This window comes from Ursus americanus, chromosome 25, assembly GCF_024610735.1.
Source record: "Ursus americanus isolate L20-20 chromosome 25, mUrsAme1.1.p, whole genome shotgun sequence".
Classification (NCBI taxonomy): domain Eukaryota; kingdom Metazoa; phylum Chordata; class Mammalia; order Carnivora; family Ursidae; genus Ursus; species Ursus americanus.
Window position 1 is genome coordinate 4,590,617 of NC_142151.1, and position 22,677 is coordinate 4,613,293.

Consider the following 22,677-nt stretch of genomic DNA (forward strand, 5'->3'; position numbering starts at 1 on the left):
TGGAAAATAATAGAAATGAAGAAAGACTGTAGGTCGTTTATTTTTTTTAAATTAAAAAAAAGTAAAAGTCATGAAGCTCTAGAACTTAGGATTTATGCATCCAGTTTTTCATGTTACCAGATAAATTGATGGTATCTATTAGCTTGTTTAAGTTTTCCTTGATTATACTGAATTATTCTTATTGAAAGATTACAAAGACATTGTACTGAAATACCTAATCTGTTTACCTATTTTAACAAAATATTGTGATAGGACATGGAAGGGAAGGACTTGGCTGGGCTGTGTGTAGGTGTATTGAAAGCTTTGAGTTATTACTTATAATTCTCAAGGTGAGTTGATTTAGAAGTAGTTCTGTTCTGAGAATTTGTGTTAAGATACTGGTCAGGGTGGTTGATGGTGTGAAACAACCATTCCTATAGCTAGATGTTCTTGCAGTCCAGTGGATATCCCTTTATCCATTATCTTCCTTCATCCATGAACATGTATTTTCTCTCTAGCTAGATACATTGAGAAACTGAGAATGATAGGCATCCCTGGGCTTGATTGCATGCCAGTAGTTCTCCCAGTGTTTGTCTTGGTGCCAGAACTTAATGTCAGCTCCAGAGTCTGAAGCTGTCTCATTACCACCTTACTTATGGAAGGCTGTGAAAATGTAGTTGAGGTTCTAGAACATTATTTCTTGATTCTGTATTGCAAGTAATTAATACTTGTTTTGCTGTCTAAGGTTGATTGGATTTGCTTCACCTAGGGAAATGATCAAAGAAGGTAACACCAAGAGCCTTAATATTTTATTAGTTCATTTTCAGTGAGTTAATTTTAGCTATTTCTTCTTAGGAATGTAATAAACCTCGAGAGGCCTTTGGATTCGAACAAGCTGTACGAGAGTATACACTTCAGAGCTTTGGAGAGATGGCAGATAATTTTAAGTCTGATTATTTCAATATGCCAGTTCATGTGAGTATCTATCATTTAGGTCAGTTTGGGGAGGTATGAAGATTTATCTGAGTCTGAAGCTTTTGGTTTGCTTTCATCATTTTGTGGAAAGCAGGGACAGCATGACAAAGATGATAGAATATTAAATATTAAAGATTAAGGGGCCTGGCATCTGTTTCTATTTCTTTCACTCGCTAATGTGGCAGTGTGACAGTACTCTCCTGTTGAGAAATCTGCTTTGATCTTTGAATTATTAGCCTTCCGTGAGTAATCTTTTATAGAAAAGCATGAAGTGTATGTGGCAGTTGCTCCTTTTGTTTAGTTATTTGTAATAACGAAGTTTGCTTCTTTTCCTAGGGGATCTTGGGCTTTTTAAATCCCTATCCATAAACTTTGCCAAAGCTATTAAAATTCAGCCTTGAATTTTGCATTTCCTTTATTCTCCCTAATGTGCTTGCTGGGTCATCTTTATATTTCTTAGATGGTAAATAGCTTACACCAAAAGGCAGTTCAGTTTATTATGTTTTTCTGAACATCTAGTTTGTCTTTAGCTTTTCCCTATTCTCTGGGAAAAGCTAGGACCCTGGTCTTTTCAGCTCTGGAAATAAGATTTTTTCTTTTTATCATGGGTTTGTGTTCGCTTGACCTGCATATTATGTTTTAGAAGGTTATGGTTATAATGAGTTAGTAATCTGTAATCTTTTTCCCTGTATAGATGGTTCCTACAGAACTAGTAGAAAAGGAATTCTGGCGGCTGGTGAGCAGTATTGAAGAAGATGTTATTGTAGAGTATGGAGCTGATATCTCCTCAAAAGACTTTGGAAGTGGATTTCCTGTAAAGGATGGTCGGAGAAAGATGCTGCCAGAAGAAGAGGTGCAGAGCAGATAGTAGTGATTCAAACTTACTCCAAGTTGATTTAGCCTTTGCATAGTAGAAAACTTCCTTTCTCTAATCTAAAGGGTTTATGTTCATTTAAATTATTAAATATGTAGGGTTTGGATGTTATAAATAATTTTCAGTTTTAAAAACAATACGTTCAAAGTATCTTTAAAAATTTAACTTCAGGGCAACGCTCTTTGGTCCCGCCCTTCTTTTGGAGCTTTGTACTATCACTCAAACTTTGCTTTAAAAGAAAACTTAAGAAAATTTAACTTTGCATTTTAAAACCAATTTAATTAGTTTAAAACTCTGATTCCAGTTAAAAGAATTTTGCCTAGCTCTTTCTGTTTGAAAATCTAGACAGTGATTTAAGAATTTAAAAAAAAAATTGCATTTCATTGATAGGTCCAAAATTAAGTTGCCTTCAGTACCTGAGCAGGTAGGTTTTCAAATATGTTTAAACTGTAACATACAGTGAAGTCCTGTCACATTGGAGATGACCCTTATGTACAAAGCTAAATTAAGATGATCATTCATTTCTTTTTCTCATTATTTTAGTCCTTTTTACTTTTTCTTTCCCTTGATATTTGGCAGTGTTTAAGAGTTTTCTTTCCTATTAAAAGAGTTACACGTGGTTAAAAACCAGGAAAAGAGTGCAGTAGTATGTACAGTTAAAAGTATAGCCAGCCACTCCAGTTCTCTTAAGGTTACTGTTTGTGAGGTATATCTTTTTCCATTCTTTTACTTTGAAGCTGTTTGTATCTTAGAATCTAAAATGTCTTATGTAGGCAGCATATGATTGGATTTGCTTTTTTTAAATCTAGTCTGAGGGTTGCCTTTTGATTGGAGTTATTTAGTCCATTTACATTTAATATAATTATTGATATCATTGATTTATGTCTTCCATTTTGCGATTGTATATGTCTCATGTTTTGTTCCTCCATCTCTCCTTTGTGGACTTTGTTTGGTGTTAAACAGATATTTTTCATAATACCATTTTAATTTCTCCAGGTTTTTTCATTTGGCTGTATACTTTTTAGTTATTTAGTGGTTCTAAGAATTATAATAATGCATCTTTTTTTTTTTTAAGTTTTATTGACAAAATACGTCTCTATGCAGCCTACTTCATGTTAATATTGACTTAATTCTGGTGAATATAGTAACTTTGAAACAGTGTCTCTTCATTTCCTACTGTCTTTTTTGTGTATTTTTATACATTGTATTGACATGTTATATAAATACAACACAGCAATATAACTATTACTTTAAACTTTTACTTTTAAAAAAATACACTTATACTCTGTTACACATTGACTCACAAATTTACCATTTCTGATGCTCTTCATTTATTCCTGTGGGATCCATATTACCTTTTGGGTTCATTTTCTTTCAGCCTGGAGGACTGCTCTTTTCTGTAGTGTGGGTCTCCTAAGCATTGAATTCTTTCAGTCTTTGCTTATTTGGGAATGTTTTTATCCAGCCTTCTTTTAGTCTTTCAACAGTCAATGCTCTCAATATTTTTTTTCCTTTAGTTGATTTCTAGTGACTTGAAACGGTTGTTTTGGTAATTTTGTCCAGATTTATCTTTGTTTTCTGTGGGGGGGAATTGCCCAACCTCTTCATATTACCACTGCTGGAAATTCTTTATGAATAAAAGTCTCCCTCCTGGGGCACCTGGGTGCCTCAGTTAAACGTCTGCCTTTGGCTCAGGGCATGATCTTGGGGTCCTGGGATCGAGCCTTGCATCAGGCTCCCTTCTCAGCGGGGAGTCTTTCTCTCTTTCCCTCTGCCCTTTCCCAATCCCACTGCCTGTACTCTCTCTTTCTCTCAAATTAAATAAACAATCTTTAAAAAGTCTCCCTCCTACCCAGAGGAAGACCCTATTTTATTTTTTAGTGCATCCTTCCAGATATAATCTATATGAGCATTTATACATCACACATACAGAATTACATACTCCTTTTTATTTACTTGTTTTTTATTTTTTTTAAGACTTATTTATTTATTTTAGAGAGCCCACAGTGGAGGAAGGGACAGAGGAAAAGGAAGAGACTCTCAAGCAGACTCCCTGCTGTGCATGGAGCCTGACCCTGGGGGGGGAGGGGAGCTCCATCTCACAACCCTGAGAGCATGACCTGAATGATCCGAGCTGAAATCAAGAGTCGGACACTTAATTGACTGAGCCACCCAGGAACCCCTTACATACACCTGTTTAAACAGAAATGGAGTAAACTACTTATGTGGTCTGTATCTGACTTACCCTTTTTGTTTTTTGATTTTGAGTCTCTTCAGGCCCTATGCAGTCCATCCTGATTACTTATAGCATTACCTACCCAGTTTATTCACGGTACCATCTCATCGTGTATTATGCCAACCAATATCTGAGCGCTTAATATGTGCTGAGTAAAATTTTCGTTTTGTTTTGTTTTTTATTATTTTTTTTAGATTTTATTTATTTATTTGACAGAGAGAGAGGCAGCGAGAGAGGGAACACAGCAGGGGAAGTGGGAGAGGGAGAAGCAGGCTTCCCGCTGAGCAGGGAGCCCCATGTGGGGCTCCATCCCAGAACGCTGGGATCACGCCCTGAGCCAAAGGCAGATGCTTAATGACTGAGCCATCCAGGTGCCCCCCTTTTGTTTTGTTTTTATGATCGAAAGTTATGAGTGTCTTTTGACTTTTTTATTATTTTAGCCTTGTTAATTGTTTTTTTTCTTTCTGTGAAGGTGGAGTATAGGTTACGATAGTCAGGTTAGGATAATATAGATTAGCGAATACACATTGGATTTTACCAAGGGAAAAAGAGAATAATTACAATAGATGGAGAACATAAATTATATGGGGATGGTTTATTCAGTGAATTAAACCTGGTTTGTATAAGTATAAAGAGATGCATCAGTCTGAGTTTCTTTATACCTTTCCATTGCCAAATGGTAGGCAATTATCGAATTATTGGGAAGAGACTTCATTATATAGCTCTTGCCTTTTTCTGAATTTTATTTCTGCTTTGAATTTTTAAGTTTTTGAATGAATATTTATATCTTCTAATCTTAGAGACAAGGTCATAGAGTTTTTTAAAGATTATTTTCAGGGTCAAACCTAAGTGATTAATGTTAATAATATAAATAATCCTTCTCCATGTTTGAGTTTGAATGAATATTCATTTATCTATTTCTGCTTTTGCTCTGTTCACCTTCATGTAAGAATGTGGAGAAATGCTGGCTTGTAATCAGCCATACTATGCAGAGACATGACGTAGTCTGGCAAATGTAGACTGGGTCATGGATTTGCTATTTATTTTCTAAGCAATAATGTTTTTCTAAGGATATTGTTTTTGTGTTGTAAGATGGAATGAGAGAGCCTGTTCATTACAAAGGGATTTTAAGGACTAATTAGACATGTGTATAAAACTTTTGGACTTTTTAGGGGTGCCTGGGTGACTCATTCAGTTGAGTGGCCAACTCTTGGTTTCAGTTTGTGTCATGATCTCTGGGTAGTGAGATCAAGTCCTGAGTTGGGCTCCGCGCTCATCAGGGAGTCTGCTTCAGGATTCTCTTTCCTTCTGCCCCCCCCCATGTGTTCTCTTTCTCTCTCAAATAAATAAATCTTAAAAAAAAAAACCTTTTGACTTTTTTTTTGTTTTTTTGTTTTTTAAAGATTTTATTTATTTATTCGACAGAGAGAGACAGCCAGCGAGAGAGGAACACAAGCAGGGGGAGTGGGAGAGGAAGAAGCAGGCTCATAGCGGAAGAGCCTGATGTGGGACTCAATCCCGTAACGCCGGGATCACGCCCTGAGCCGAAGGCAGAAGCTTAACCGCTATGCCACCCAGGCGCCCCCAAAAAACCCTTTAGACTTTTTAATACTTATATCAGTTCATTACTCCTCTCTGAAAGTTACTGTATTAGAATACCAGATAACTGCTAGCTTTTCGCCAGGAGTTGTACATTTATGTTGAACTTCTGTATGGGTTAGCTCTTGATATCTGATAGCATATTTCTCTGGTATTGTAGTTTACTGGAAAAGTACTTCTGAAGTTAATACATTTGTTTTATGAATATGGTGTGCTCTACTAACAGGGCTTCTGAGAAATAAACTATAGGCACAGAACTCGAAACCTTGGGAACATTTTTTTTTCCTTCTTGTCTTTGCTCCATATTAAATCCTTTTTTTTTTATAAAGATTTTATTTATTTATTTGACAGAGATAGAGACAGCCAGAGAGAGAGGAAACACAAGCAGGGGGAGTGGGAGAGAAAGAAGCAGGCTCATAGCAGAGGAGCCTGATGTGGGGCTCGATCCCGTAACGCCGGGATCACGCCCTGAGCCGAAGGCAGACGCCCAACCGCTGTGCCACCCAGGCGCCCCTCCATATTAAATCCTTGACTAAATCCTGTTAATTCATTTTTCATTATTTTCTGTAGGATTGCCTTCTTTTTCATACCCACTGCTACCATCCTTGTCTAGGTCCTATCGCATCATGTTGGGATGATTGCCGTAGTCTTACATAATGACCACTTGTGTTGGAAGTCCCTAAGACCATCTCCAGCGTTCAGTGATTTTCTGGGAGAACTCATGGCTATGGCCATGATTTATTATAGTGAAATAATGCAAAGCAAAATCAGCAAAGGGAAAAGATCATGGTCCAAGTCCAGAGAAAACGAGGTAGAAGCTTCCAAGAGTTCTCTCCCAGTGTAGTTACACAGGATGCACTAGTATCGTATTGTGTATGAACTGTTATTTACCAGGGAAGCTCATTAGAGACTTAGTGCTCAAGGTTTTTGTTGGAGGCTGGTGACATAGGCATCCTCTACTGAACACATACTAAAATCCCAGACTCCCAGAAGGAAAGCAAGTGTACATAAATCATATTGTACAGCCTAGGCATTGTGAATCACTCTGTCTTAGTGTAGGGAACTGATGATCATATAAGTTTGCAGATACCAGCTGACAGAACTTTAAGAGGCTTTTTGAAGAACAGCAGTCTTAGGCCTGTTATGTTAACCATTTTCTGCTTACTGCTTCTCTCTGCAGTCTTTTTTATATATTGCTTTTATTTAAAATTTTAAGGTTGAAAGGTCTTTGGGAGTTCAGTATGCAGACCTGTCTACTTTTATGTTTGAAATTTTCCATAATCAGAAGTTTAAAAATACTTAAGATACTATGTTTATATTGTTTCATTTTTCAAATTCTGTTTTATTTCCCTTCTGAATATAGGATAAAATCCAAGCTTCTTAGTTTGAAACATAAGATTAAAGGTCCAAGATTCTTCTTTTCTAATCTTATTTCCTGTATTTCTGAGTGTGATTATTCAACTCTTCCCCTTCACCAGACAGAACAGTTTATTTTCGGTCTCTCTGTCATTTACTGTCAAAGCTTATCTATTTTCTCTAAGCTGTATTGGGGTTCTTCCTTTTCTGTGAAGTTTTCTTAATGATGCAAACCCTTACTGATTACTGTTGTCCTCTGAAGACCTAAAGAAATTGCTCTTTTATCTGTATTTGGTGTTGAATATATACAGCCTTGTCTTGAAACTTTTTGTATGTAGGCTTTATCTTTTCAACTGGTTCATTATGTTTTCAGACAACCAGCTGACCAATCAATTAAAAAACATATTGAGTAGTAATTTTTGAAAGCCTTTTGGGGGTTACCTGAGTGGCTCAGTTGGTTAAGTGTCTGACTTTGGATCAGGTCATGATCTCAGGGTCCTGGAATCAAGCCCTGAGTCAGGCTCTGCGCTCCGAGGGGAGTCTGCTTCTCCTTCTGCCCCTTCCCCCACTCACGCATGCACACTCTCACTCTCAAATAAATAAATAAAATCTTAAAAAATAAAACAACTGAAAGCCTTTTTAAAAAAGCCTTTTGAGGGTATGAATCATATGTCTCTATTTCTTTTTTTTTTTTTTTTAAAGATTTTTTATTTATTTATTCGACAGAGAGAGACAGCCAGCGAGAGAGGGAACACAAGCAGTGGGAGAGGAAGAAGCAGGCTCATAGCAGAAGAGCCTGATGTGGGACTCGATCCCGTAACGCCGGGATCACGCCCTGAGCCGAAGGCGGACGCTTAACCGCTTTGCCGCCCAGGCGCCCCAATATGCTCTATTTCTTAACGGAATTCCTCCTTAAACCTATGCTGGACTTTCTTACTCTATTTCTCTGCAACTCTTTTTTTTTTTTTTTTTTAAAGATTTTATTTATTTATTCGACAGAGATAGAGATAGCCAGCGAGAGAGGGAACACAAGCAGGAGGAGTGGGAGAGGAAGAAGCAGGCTCATAGCAGAGGAGCCTGATGTGGGGCTCGATCCCGTAATGCTGGGATCATGCCCTGAGCTGCAGGCAGACGCTTAACCGCTGTGCCACCCAGGCGCCCCTCCTCTGCGACTCTTAATCATACACATAGTTTTCATTTTTTTGTGCTACATTATGGATGATACTCTCAAATCCGAGTTCTCATTGACACATTCTCTCTTCAGCTTTGTCATTGGCTGTTAAACCCCTTACTTTGCATGTTTTATTTTTTCAACTCTGTATTATAGAAAGTTTCAAATGTATAAAAGTATACATAATTAGGAATTTCCGTCCTTCCCTCAGTACCTGGCATCCAGGTTCAGCAGTTATCAACCTCCTAATAGAAGGCAGTTGGATTCTCTTATCTGTTTCTGCATTCAGTCTGTTGTCAGTCTGTTGTGATGTCGCATATCATGTATCCTCTGGAAAACTCACACTATGTTCCTGCAAGAATGAGAGCAAAAAAGGCAAATAACATCTTACAGTTATTATAAAAATAGTTTGACTTTGCAAGTTCCCTGAAATAGTCTTAGGTTCCCTAGATCCCACTTTGAGAACTGCTCTCCACAAGGATGATAAGCACTTTTTTTTTTCTTTTTTAAGATTTTATTTATTTATTTGACAGAGAGGCAGCATGAGAGGAAACTCAAGCAGGGGGAGTGGGAGAGGGAGAAGCAGGCTTCCCGCTGAGCGGGGAGCCCCATGCAGGGCTCCATCCCAGAACGCTGGGATCATGACCTGAGCCGAAGGCAGACGCTTAACGACTGAGCCACCCAGGCGCCCCTGATAAGCACTTTAATGCTTTACTTCATATGGCTTCAGCAATAGGTTTTTGAAACTTGGTGTTTGGTCTTTATAACCAGTTAGAAACCTCAATGAAAACTCAGATGATAGCTTTCCTTTTTCATTCTGCCTTTCCTTCCTTTCTTTGTTTCTGGAAACTGGGAATTCTTTTTTCTTTTGAGTTCATCTATGAAACAAATGTTTTTGTTATTATAATTTATGTAATATTTCTAGCTATGTTTGTAGTGAGGGTGGTAGTGGTGACTTTCTGCATCATCTTGGTGTTTGGTGTTGACAAAAATTCAGGATTATGTGTCTTATTTTTTGTTTTCATAGTATCTGACAGCATTCTATAAATTTAGTGGTAAACATTTTGGGAAGTTACGCTACTAGGGGTAAAATAGAAATACAGTACTGGCCTATTAAAATGAGTCTCACATTATTTTACTAGTACGCTAGGGAGGAGTAGTGTAAAAATGCTTATATGCTTCAGAAGAAACCAGAGGTATCTGAAATAATTAAAGGGAAATCTGCATATCACTGGACAGGAGATAGGATTAAATTGGTATATGAGTTACATGTTGCAGAGAGCAAAGAGCACAGATGGACTAGACGATTGTAAATATTATATACAATTTTTACTTTTTTTTTTTAAGACTCCCTTGAAATTTCTATTGGGCACTTGTAATTTCTGATCTTACATTTACATCTTTTTTTTTTCTTGATAGGAATATGCGCTTTCTGGTTGGAATTTGAATAATATGCCTGTCCTAGAGCAGTCTGTTCTTGCACATATTAACGTAGACATCTCTGGTATGAAAGTGCCGTGGCTCTATGTAGGAATGTGTTTCTCTTCTTTCTGCTGGCACATTGAAGATCACTGGAGTTATTCCATCAACTACTTACACTGGTATGTATGATCTTTGTTACATGCTTAGGAACTTTGTAAAGGTATAATAATATTAGGTGATATATTAGCAAGAACTGAATTTAAAAGTATTTCGTACCCAAAGTAGGATAATATATTGAGATGTGTAGAAGGTCCTAAGGGTATATATATCTCAGACACCTTCCCTTTTAAATATGTGCGTGCAGCATGCAGCAGAGCCTGGAGTTTTACATCAAATGATATTAATTTGGTATACATGAAAATTACTTTGATATACTTTGGTATATCTTTTGATATGCAAGGTAGGATTTTAAAGTATGTATAATTTTAAAAAGTGTATAAGATCTGACTAAACCTTCAGGATTGGAAATTATTAAATGATTTTTTTCTTTTTAATAACATTTGTCCTATAAATGCCTGTTACATGCATATTTATTAAATTCTTTGGCTGAATTTTTTTGTGTCTCCCCACAGCTTTTATTTACTTGCCCAGTTCCTTGTCCATTATTATGATATCAATTAAATGATATTTTTCGCCATTTGGAAGATATTACTCAAATCACACTATGCAATACTGGAAAACTATAGTGATTTTATTTCTTTCCTTCATCACTGTGCTGTGTAATATAATTCTTAGCTGCATGTGGCTATTTGAATTACTTAAGTAAAATTAAAAATGTACTTCCTCAGTTACAGGAACATTTCAAGTGCTTTATGGTCATCGGTGACTAGGGCCATTTGTATTGTCCAGCACAGACATGGAATATTCTCGTTATTGCAGTAAATTCTGTTGGAGACAGCACTGGATTGTATTAGGATTAGGAAATGCAGCTATTTTATAAATAGCATGACTCGCTAAATCCGTTTCCTAGGAGTACAACTTAATATCATAAATGAACTCTAGTCCACTAAAGTCTAGTGCATTAATGATGCCAAGTTTTTGGTCTTTAAGATTTGTAGATAGAACTCTTTTCAGGGTTCAACAATTTCACCCTTGCCTTAGTTTGATGGATAGTAAAATTCAACTTAATGAAGTTATGTAAAGGTATTCTACACTGTTGACTTCAACTTTGATCATTGTAGGGATAATTGGAATGTCCAGTGGACTTGGGAAGCAAGGTGGTATGTCAGTATCCTTTGGAATGTTTTTTTCCATATAGTGTCTTTCCTATTTAAAGAAACAATTTATTGATCCACCTTAAAGAGTTCATGTGCTTTGAATTGCATTAATTGAATTCATTAATTACATTAATATGATTTTGAATTGAATTCATTCTAATAGTAGTGGTAAGTATGTATCCATCTGTTTATATACTTTACTTTACCTCCTATTATGAGCACATTTATGAATTGGTTTGCCAGGATTCAGGGTATATAATCTGTGGCAAAATTAATGGAACAAGACAAAGTTAATTATTGTTTATAGCGGATTTGAATGAGAGACCCTGGCCTCATTGGTATCATGCTCACCTAGCTAAACAGTTATTTCCCTTTGCTAGGGGGGAGCCAAAGACATGGTATGGTGTGCCATCTCATGCTGCAGAACAACTGGAGGAGGTGATGAGGGAGCTGGCTCCTGAGTTATTTGAATCCCAGCCTGATCTCCTGCATCAGTTAGTCACCATCATGAACCCCAATGTACTGATGGAGCATGGTGTGCCTGTGAGTCTTTTGTGTCTCCTTTTAGTATTTTTATTTTAAGGTTATGTTAGCTTTGGGGCACCTGGGTGGCACAGCGGTTGAGCGTCTGCCTTCAGCTCAGGGCATGATCCCGGCGTTATGGGATCGAGCCCTACATCAGGCTCTTCCGCTATGAGCCTGCTTCTTCCTCTCCCACTCCCCCTACTTGTGTTCCCTCTCTCGCTGGCTGTCTCTCTCTCTGTCAAATAAATAAAATATTAAAAAGGAAAAAAAAAGGTTATGTTAGCTTTACCTTAGAATAGCAACATATCTTTTGTTTTATAACTGGAAGCAAAAGATCATTTCATCTTCTAGCTAAATTAGAATTTATATTCTGAAGGGAACAACATTTCTCTGGTTAAGAAAGAAGTGTTTTAAAATATTAATCGTACTTTATTTATAGCTACATATTAAAATAGCGTTCTGTTTCAGTAAACCATTAAATCCTGGTTTTGTTAAAAATCTTATATTCCTTATTATCTAGTATGTATAATAATACTCTGTATTATTTATTATCTATATTGTCTTTGTTTAGCCAGAGTGTAAGGTTTTCATGTGATAGTTATAATAACTAATACTTCTCATTTGGAGATCAGATTTCATATAAAGATTTCACAGCTTTTTTATTAATATATGATAATGAAATAATTTGAATACCTTTTTACTTTTTAAAAAAATATTTTATTTATTTATTTTAGAGGGAGAGTGAGAGAGCGTGCAAGCATGAACGGAGGGAGGGGCAGAGGGAGGGGGAGAGAGAGAATCTCTAGCCGAGTCTGCGCTGAGCATGGAACCTGATGTGGGCTGGATCTCATGACTCTGAGATCATGACCTGAGCTGAAATCAAGAGTCGGATGCTTAACCGACTGAGCCACTCAGGCGCCCAGTGTTAGTTTGTGTTTAAAGATTTTATTTATTTATTAATTAGAGAGAGGGAGAGAGCATGTGCACATGAGCTGGGGGGAGGGACAGAGTAAGAAGCAGACCCCCCACTCCCAGAAGCAGGAAGCCAGACGTAGGGCTCTATCCCAGGACCCTGGGATCATCACCTGAGCTGAAGGCAGAGTGAATTTATACTAGAATCTGGGATTCTTCTAAAGACACATAGTATTGGGGTGACTGGGTGGCATGGACCCACTCTTTCTAAAATAAATAAATAAAGACACATAATATTTCATAAAAGTAAGTGGGACCCAGGAAAACTGATTTTGGGGATATCTCCATATAACATATGAGCTAATTAATTGGTTAATTTCCAAAAAATTATCCAAGAGTAGGAGGAAATTCCATTCTTTAACGTTATTGACAACACAAGGATAAAAGGAATAAAAGAAAAAGTCTCTTAATTGTAAAAATTTTATCCAATTTCAGAAACCAGTAGCGCAGTGAGAGTAACGTTTTCTCTTTGAGAATTTCTTTGTCTACTGCTTCTTGTGAATTATTTTGTTATCAGTGACTATTTTAAGAAGGTAGAGTTGGGCTGCTTCTTAAACTCTGATATTATTTTCTGATATGTGTAGGTAAATGCTTTACTGCTTTTAATTTTAGAAAATGCTTCTGAAAGTGACTGATAAAATCTCTTCCTCTTTTTTGTTGTTTTTATTTTGTTTTGTATTCCTGTTCCCACTTTGCGTTTAGGTGTACAGGACCAATCAGTGTGCTGGCGAGTTTGTTGTGACATTTCCTCGTGCCTATCATTCTGGATTTAACCAGGGCTACAACTTTGCTGAAGCTGTGAACTTCTGTACTGCTGACTGGGTCTGTTCTATAGCAAGTAGCTGTTGTACGTCTACTAACACCCCTGGAAAATGCATCTTAGTGGCCAGATTTGCTTAGTTGGGGAGGGGAGGATTCATGAACATTTCAGTAGAGACTGGAATGGCTGTTGTAATTTAGAAAGTTCAGTTAGAGTTTCCATTATAGTTTTTGTTTGGAAGATTTTACAGTTTTACTTCTCATCCATTCATTCTTTTCCCTATTCTGTTTGAATTTTAAATGAGCACTTGATAATTTTTGAATCTTTCTTTCTGAGAGACTATGGTTCTTCTAGCCTTTGCTTTCTCTGAGCAACTTAAGGATTTCATAATGACAACTAGATCTTTTTTTTTTTTTTTGATAACCAGATCTTTTTAAGAATTAATTTTATCCGTATTTTCAAATGTCTAACTCAGATTTTTATTTTTAAAATATCCCTTTGTTACTTTCCTTCTTATAGACAGGTGATTTTATTCTTCCTACCATTTTATGTTTTTTTGTATTTCTTTTAAAAAACTTATTTTAAAGAATAACTATAATATTGAGGTTGCTGTGGCATATACCTTTGTTTAAATGATAATGCCAGGGGTGCCTGGGTGGCTCAATCAGTTAAGCGTCTGACTTCGGCTCAGGTCATGATCCTGGAGTCCTGGGATCGAGTCCTGCATCAGGCGCCCTCCTCAGCAGGGAGCTTTTCCCTGTACCCCTCCCCCCTGGTTGTGCTCTCTCTCGTTCTCTCTCAAATAAATAAAATCTTTTAAAAAATAAAATAAATGATAGTGATTGCTATTTTGCTTTTCTGTATGAGTAAGATATTAAAAAGTAACTAGTTATGATTATGTCATGTTGGTTGGGAAAAGACTGCAAATTTATGATGCACTCTTTTACTTTATTTTTCCTTTAGTGATTCTCTCTTTTTTGGTCTCCTCTCAACATTTGGGGAGGGTTTTTTTTGTTTGTTTGTTTTGTTTTTTGAGAGAGAGAGAGAGAGAGAGCACCCAGAAGGAGAGAGAGAATCTTAGCAGACTCCGCGCTGAACACAGAGCTTGATGCGTGGCTTGATCTCATTGAGGTCAGAACTCTGAGATCACTACCTGAGCAAAATCAAGAGTCAGATGCCAACCAACTGAGCCACCTAGGTGTCCCAAGGGGGAGATTTTTAGTAATACTGGGTCTTATGTTTCCTGTAGGCACATTAATTTATTAAATTTCATGATTCATGATTTCATGATTTGTTAATAAATGACGTGATGAGTAATCTTTTTTTAACATTATTAGGCTTAGGAAGCAGTATGAGCAGGACTGAGCTTAGGACTTTCCCTTGAAGGTCTATTTTTTAAAATTCAACTAACATTTATCAAAATGTTTATGATTTACTTGATTCTTGGCTAGATGTAGGGTTGAAAATAGAGATAATTCAGAAATGAATTAGAGATACTATTATTGATGTGTGGCCTTGGGGAGCTCTTTTAATTTCACTGGGCCTAAGTTTTTCACCTTGTATGTGAAGATACTAAGATTTGCTAAATAACCTTAAACAAGTGAGATGATATATGTAGAAGTCGTTGAAACTCTTTAGAAGAAGAGTGTGATAGAAATGAAGAGTTATAGCAGCTTTAGATTTGGAATATAGTGATGGTATTAAGTTTTATAAGCCACAATGGATTATTAGTTCTATTTAATGTGGGTTCTTTACAGATTATAATAATTAAGATCTGTATATTTTCTTGCTATTGTTAATAAACTATGTGAAAAATGTTTAACAAGTAAATATTTATGAAGTAGGAAATGAAAGTTGTTAATAGACAAGATAATCGCTAATTGTAAATTCAGTATCATTATTTTCTTTGGAGAGTTTGTTTCTTTAAAAGAGTATGTAGGGGTGCTGGGTGGCTCAGTCAGTTAAGCATCCGACTCTTGCTCTTGGCTCAGGTCATGATCTCAGGGTTATGAGTTCAAGCCCTGCATTGGTCTCCACACTGGGCATGGAGCCTACTTAAAAAAAGGGTATGGGGGGGCGCCTGGGTGGCACAGCGGTTGGGCGTCTGCCTTCGGCTCGGGGCGTGATCCCGGCGATCTGGGATCGAGCCTCACATCAGGCTCTTCTGCTATGAGCCTGCTTCTTCCTCTCCCACTCCCCGTGCTTGTGTTCCCTCTCTCGCTGGCTGTCTCTGTCTCTGTCAAATAAATAAAATCTTTAAAAAAAAAGGGGGGGGTATGGAAATACTGCTTGATATAGAGATAGTCTTACATTCTCAAAATGTGAGTCCTGTGATTGTCTTCTGCCTTTCTCAAAATGGAGGTGAATTCTTAAAGGCTCTTAAAGGTCCATTTTCTTATTTTTTCTCTTTTATATCATAGTTTTTAAATATAAACTAAAACTCCCATTTAAACTACCCAAGTTTTCCCACTGGACAGGAGGACAGAAGTTGGGGAAAGAGAGAGAGAAAGGAGGGAGAAGGGATGGAAGAAGTGTGTGTGTGTGTATGTGTGTGTGTTTGTATGTATAGGCTTCCCTTGTTTTATTGCACTTTGCTTTATTGAACTCCACACATACTGCATCTTTTACAAATTGAGGGCTTGTGGCAACCCTTTGTCAAGACAGCAAGTCTGTTGACACCATTTTTCCAATAGCATTTATTCACTTCATGTCTTTGTGTCACATTTTGGGAATTCTGGCAATATTTCAAACTTCTTTGTTATTATTTGTTATTGTGATCTATGATTAGTAATTATGACTTGCTGAAAGCTCTGGTAGTGGTTAGCATTTTTTAACAAGAAAGTATTTTTGAATTAAGTTGTGTACATTGTTTTTTTAGACATAAGGCTTTTGCACACTATATAGACTACAGTATAATGTAAACATAACTTTTATATGCACTGGAAAACAAAATCAGTCATTTTGCTCACTTTATTATGATACTTTATTTATGGTGGTCTGGAACCAAACCCACAGTATCTCCAAGGTATGCCTATATAATATGACTAGTATCATAATTTGGCTTAAATCTTGATGGTTAAAGAAATTTTCAGACTTTATCTTAAAGGGTGTATCTGATGATTTATGAAAAGTGATCATCTGGTGATTTGTTTATTCATTTAGGGAGAATAAGGTGTATAATCTCATGATTTCACTTGGATTTTCTTTAGGTCAGACTGATTTTTTAAAAGAATTTCTAGATGCTAAAATGTAAATCAGCTTTTGCTTTGATTCTTAAAAGTCAGTTAATGTGAATTGCTGAAGTAGTGCTTTTTTTCTCCCCTTTTCTTTCTTTCTTTCTTTCTTTCTTTCTTTCTTTCTTTCTTTCTTTCTTTCTTTCTTTTCTTTTCTTTTCTTTTCTTTTCTTTTCTTTTTTTTTTTTTTTTTAACTTTTAATAACATCTCTGCTTTTTGGTCTGTGGAAACTTCCTTGCTGGATATGCCCTTTTAACCTTTATTACCTAAATGTTTTTTCTTTTCTCTTTAAAGGCAGCTTATGTCAAAGTGATCTAAAAGAGTTTGCTGCCTCATTTAAATATCAAGGAACTTGTACTTCTTGTACATAACGAGTAGAAAATCAGTAGCTTAGGCTAGAAGCTTAGCATCTCAAATTATGGAAATTTTCAGTGGGAAGGCCTTTGAAATTCCTGCTGGGTCATAAAGATTTAATATTTACAGTTCCTCTTATGTTCAAATGGAATTTGTTATTCTGCCTTTTTTTTTTTATAATAAAACAGAGGATCTGTAGGCTAAATAGTGGTTTTGTTCTGGAATATGTTACAGGCAAGTAATTTAATTTGAGAATCTTGTTTACAGTTGCCCATTGGACGTCAGTGTGTCAATCATTACCGACGGCTAAGGCGCCATTGTGTCTTTTCACATGAAGAACTCATTTTCAAGATGGCAGCAGATCCAGAATGCTTAGATGTGGGACTGGCTGCCATGGTATGCAAAGAATTGACTCTCATGACTGAAGAAGAGACAAGATTAAGGGAGTCTGTTGTACAAATGGTGAGTTTGTGGAACACATTTTCTGTATTTGACACTGCTCATGGAATATACAAAAACTGAACCTGTAGAAAGAATCCATTTCATCTTTGATTCCTTTAGAAGTTGAACACAAAAATCACAAGTTTGGAGAAGGGGTGTGTGTGTGTGTGTGTGTGTGTGTGTGTGTAAAGATTTATTTATTTTAGAGAGAGAGTGAGCACACGATGGGGAGGGGCAGAGGGAGAGGGTTAGAGAATCTCAGGTACACTCTGCTGCTGAGCGTGGAGCCTGATACGGGTCTTGATCTGATCAAGACCTGACGTGAGATCAAGACCTGAGTCAAGAGTTGGGCGCTTAACCGACTGTGCCACCAGGCACCCTGGAGAAAGTATATTTTTATACTTGCTATTTTGGGTTCTACAAACTGAAAAGTTTTAGGAATCTTTATGTCACCTCTAGATTTTAAAAAATGGAATTGTGTCATATAGAATTTCTTAGGTATATATTTATTTTTTAAATCTTCTATATGTAGTATTTCTTTAAATAAGAAAGTTCAAATCCTTTTCTCTGAGCTTTGAAATTAAATAAAAGTTGTGTTTCTGGTGATTCCAGCTGTCAGAGTGGATTGATCTGGTTTTTTTGTTTTTGTTTTTTTCCTCTAAGTAATTTAATGAGTAGGAAGTACTGAATAACCAAGTGTTGGGATTTTTTTTTTTCTTCCCCCCCCCTCCCCAGTTTGGAAGCCAGTTGAATTTCTGATGGAATTCTTTATAATGGTGGTGGCTGGGCAGTGGGTTGGCCATACCCTCCCCACAAGTGTTGGGATTTTGAATGCTTGGAATAAACTAAACCTTTGTCACAATCAAGATAATGAACATACCACCTTCAGAAGTTTTTTTGTGCCCCTTTATGATCCTCCTTTCTTGTCCCATTCCCCCTCTTCACTACTCCTACTCCACCCCTTCCAGGAAAACACCAATTGGCTTTCTTTAGTGTGCCTTTGTAAAAAAATGTCTTATTTAAATTGAGTCATACTGTTTATACTTTTTGCTTAGTGTCTTTTACTGAACATAATTACTTAGAGATTCATTTATGTTTTTCCATGTATTAATTGTTTATTCTTTTTAATTGTCAAGTAGTTGCCAAGTATCTATTGTGTGGATATACCACAGTTTATCTCTTCACTTATGAATGGACATATTAATTGTTTTTAACTTTTGCCTGTTATGAATTAAGCTGCTGTGGACATTTCTGAACAAATTTCTATGTTGACGTATACTTTGATTTCTCTTGGATAAATACTAGGACTGGAATGGCTGGGTTATATGATGTATGTTTAATTTTTTCTAAAAACTGCCAAACTGTATTCTAAAAGTTTTTACAGTTCTGCCAGGAATATGAGAGTTCCACTTGACCTGCAGTTTCACTGACATTTGGAATTTTAACTTTAGATATTCTTTTATTTTTTTAAGATTTTATGCACTTATTGGAGAGAGAGAGTGAGTGAGAGAGAGTGCACAAGCTAGGAGAGAGGCAGAAGGAGAGAGAGAAGCAGGCTCCCCAAGAGCAGGGAGCCCGATGCAGGACTCGATCCCAGGACCCCTGGATCATGACCTGAGTTGAAGGCAGACACTTAACCAACTGAGCCACCCAGGTGTCCCAATTTTAGATATTCTAATAGGTTTGTTGTGGTAGTTCACCATGACTTTAATTTTAATGACTAATGATGTTGGGTACCTTCTAGGTGCTTATTTGCTGTATATATATCTTTGAGGGAAGATTCTGTTCAAATCTTTTGCCCAGCTTTTAAAACTTGGGCTGTTACTGAAATTTTGAGAGTTCTTTAGTTAGTTTAGATACAAATTCTTTACCAGATAGGTGATTTGAAAATATTTTCTTCCAGTCTGTGGCTTGTCTTTTCCTTTATGTAATAGTATTTTTTTGAAGAACAGGAATTTCTTTGGTTTATCAATTTTTTCTTTTATGGCCTGTGCTTTTGGCTATATCTAAGAAATCTTTGCTTAACTCAGGATAACAAAGATTATCTCCTATGCTTTTCAGAAATGTTTTAGTTTTAGCGCATACATTTATGTGTATGGTCTATTTCAAGTTAATTTTTGTATGTGGAATGAGGTATGGGTCAAAGTTTATTTTCTTGCATATGTCACTTATGATTTCAAGCCCACTTATGAGAATACTAATTTGAGATTTCCTGTTTTGGCTTAATTGGTTTAGCTAACTCAATAACCAAGTAACCAAGAATAACAAGAACAGTTGGTAGGTTGAGAAGACACTTTATTTTTTGACATATCCCAAGTGGTAGAATTTAACAGAAGCCTTGTTTCCTCTCAGTAAAATCAGAATTTTCTTGAAAGCACCATTTTTAGTTAGAAAAGTTTATATAATCACAAAATTAAGTACATTGTGTCTATTTTGAAAGAATTTCAAATAATGGGTTCTTTATATATTAAGTTAGATTTAAAGAGTTTTAAGAAAATGAATATAGGTTTTAGCTGAAGAACAATACTGTAGTGGATAGCGATTTGGATATGAAAAGTAAAAGAAAAATCGATTTCATCACTCTTTTTATGGGCATAAATGGGGAAAAAAAATCTTTAAACCAAAACTATGTATAGCTATGTAAGGCTATATAAAGCTGTATAAAGCTATACATATTACAAATGATGAAATATTATTATAAGCTAATTATTTTTAAGAATTTATGTTAACTTGGAAATAAGAATTTTTACTAATGGTCACATTTCTTTTTCTAGTTTGAATTACCTGTGATCAGAAACAAGAGGGACACCTGGGTGGTTGAGTCAGTTAAGTGTCTGCCTTTGGCTCAGGTCATGATCTCTCAGGGTTCTGGAATCAAGCCCCACTGAGGGCTCCCTGCTCAGAAGGGAGTCTGCTTCTCCCTCTGTCCCTCCGCCCTGCTCATGCTCTCTCTCTCTTAAATAAATAAAAAAAATCTTTTTTAAAAAAAAGAACAACAAGAGACAAGTGAATCTTGTTTTTGCTTTTTTAAAAAATTTCTTTCAGGTAAGTGAATGTATGACCTGATATAGTTAATATTCACGTGTTATACCTGTATTCTTAAAAGTTTTCTTTGATTGTTTGCTTATTTTTTATTAGCTTTCTTATTTTATTATTTTTTTAATAAGACTGTCTTTTCAGAGTAGTTGAAAGTTCACAGCAAAACGAGGGAAAGGGTAGGGTACAGAGATTTCCCATATATCTTCCATTCCCACACATGTAATGCCTTCTACATTATCAACATCTGCTAGAGTGGTACATTTGTTATAATTGATAAACCTGCATTGACATATCATAATCACCCAAAGTCCGTAGTTTATGTTATGCTTCACTCTTGGTGTATATTTTGTGTGTTTGGATGAATATATAATGACATGTATCCATCATTAAGTATCATACAGAGTATTTCCACTTCACTAAAATTACTCTGTGTTTCACCTGTTCATCGCTACCCTACTTCCACTGGCAAATACTGATCTTTTTACTATTTCTATAGTTTTGCCTTTATGTCATATAGTTGAAATCACACAGTGTGTTGTCTTTTCAGATTGCCTTTCACTTTTTTCATGTGAATGTCCAGTTGTTCCAGCACCATTTATTGAAAAGACTGTCTTTGCTCCATTGTATTGCCTTCTTTGTGAAAGATCAGTTGACTGTATTTATGTGAGTTTGTTTCTGCATCCTCTGTTGTGTCCCATTGATTGATTTCTGTATTCTTTTGTAATACCACATAGTCTTCATTACTTCTGTAGGTTTATACTGTTTTAAAAATTTTATTTATTTTTTATTTGAGTACAGTTGACACATAGCTTACTTTAGTTTCAGGTGTATAATTTATAGTAAGTCTTGAAGTCAGTTAGTGTTAGTCTTTTGACTTTGTTCTTCTGCAGTATTGAGCTGACTATTATGAGTGTTTTATCTTACCATATAAACTTAAGAATACTTTGTTGATATCCATAAAATAACTTGCAGGGATTTTTATTTTGATTGTACTAGATTTATAGATTAAGTTGGGAAGAACTGACATCTTGACAGCACTGAACATGGAATACCTCCATCCATGAACATGGAACACTTCTCCATTTATTTAGCTCTTTGATTTTGTTCAAGGAGTTCTGTAGTTTTCTTTCTTGCACATGTTTTGTTAGAAACCTAAGTATTTCATTTTTGGAGAGTGCTAATATAAATAGTAATTTGTTTTTAATTTCAAATTCCACTTGTTTGTTACTGGTATATAGGAAAGAGATTGAATTATATACCAAGCTTGAATCCTGTGTAACCTTGCTCTTATTGCTTATTAGTTCCAAGAGTGTTTTTGTCAGTTCTTTCAGATTTTCTGCGTGGACGATCTTATGATCCATAAACAAAGATGGTTTGTTTTCTTCCTTCCCAATATGTATCCTTTTTATTTCCTGTTCTTGTTTTATTGTATTAGCTAGGCCTTCCTGTTGAAAAGGAGTGGTGGGAGGGGACATTCTTGTCTTGAACCTGATCTTAGTAGAAAAATTTATCAAGAATGGGTGTCAAATGCTTTTTCTGCATCTATTGATATAATCATGTGGCAGGGTTTGGGAGGATTGACTCCAAGTTTGGAAGAAGTTCTAATTGTTGCATACTTGGGGTGAAATCCACTTGATTTTGTCATGTAATTCTTATATATTGTGGGATTCAACTTGCTAGTTTTGTTGAAGATTTTTGCATCTATGTTCATGAAAAATATTGGCCTGTAGTGGTTTTGGTAGCAGGGTAATGGTGGCCTCATAGAATGAGTTAAGTGTTTTCTCTGCTTCTGTCCTCGGAAAGAGGTCATAGAGACTTGGTATAATTTCTTCCATAAATATTTGGTAGAATTCACCAATGAACCCATTTGGGTCTGGTGCTTTTTGTTTTGGAAGGTTATTAATTATTGATTGGATTTTCTCAGTAGATGTATAGAGCTATTCGGATTTTGCGTGTGTGAATTTTGATGGATTGTCTTTCCAGGAGTTGGTCCATTTCATCTGGTTATGAAATTTGTGGGTATAGAGTTGTTTATAGTATTCTTAATGCTATCCTTTCAATGTCCATGGGATCTTTAGTGATGTCCCCTTTTTCACTTCTGATTTTAGTAATTTGTGTCTGTTTTTTTGTTGTTGTTTTTTATTTGTTTTTTTTTAGTTAGCCCAGCTAGAGGCTTATCAGTATCATTGAACTTTTCTTAGGACCAGTTTTTGGTTTTATTGATTTTTCTCTATTGATTTCCTGTTTTTAATTTCACTGATTTCTGCTTTAATTCTTTTTTTTTAAAAGATTTTATTTATTTATTTTAGAGAGAGAGAGAGAGAGTGAGCAAGTGGAGGGAGGGGAAGAGGTAGAGAATCTCAAGCAGACTACACGCTGAGCACAGAGCCCAATGCAGGGCTTGATCTCACGACCCTGAGATCACGACCTGCGCTCAGATCAGGAGTTGAATGCTTAACCAAC

At 36.1% G+C, this 22,677-nt stretch overlaps 1 protein-coding gene across 2 annotated transcripts in view; it reads left to right on the forward strand.

Annotated features, from left to right (window-relative positions):
* Positions 1 to 22,677, forward strand: part of KDM5A (lysine demethylase 5A) — a 96,083-nt gene that overhangs the window by 22,633 nt on the left and 50,773 nt on the right. For both annotated transcript variants that reach the window (XM_045774505.2, XM_087855531.1), the window contains exons 9-14: positions 835 to 954; positions 1,649 to 1,807; positions 9,610 to 9,791; positions 11,270 to 11,432; positions 13,089 to 13,208; positions 17,002 to 17,196. In XM_045774505.2, coding sequence (XP_045630461.2) covers positions 835 to 954; positions 1,649 to 1,807; positions 9,610 to 9,791; positions 11,270 to 11,432; positions 13,089 to 13,208; positions 17,002 to 17,196 — 939 coding nt within the window. The remainder of the gene's footprint in view (positions 1 to 834; positions 955 to 1,648; positions 1,808 to 9,609; positions 9,792 to 11,269; positions 11,433 to 13,088; positions 13,209 to 17,001; positions 17,197 to 22,677) is intronic.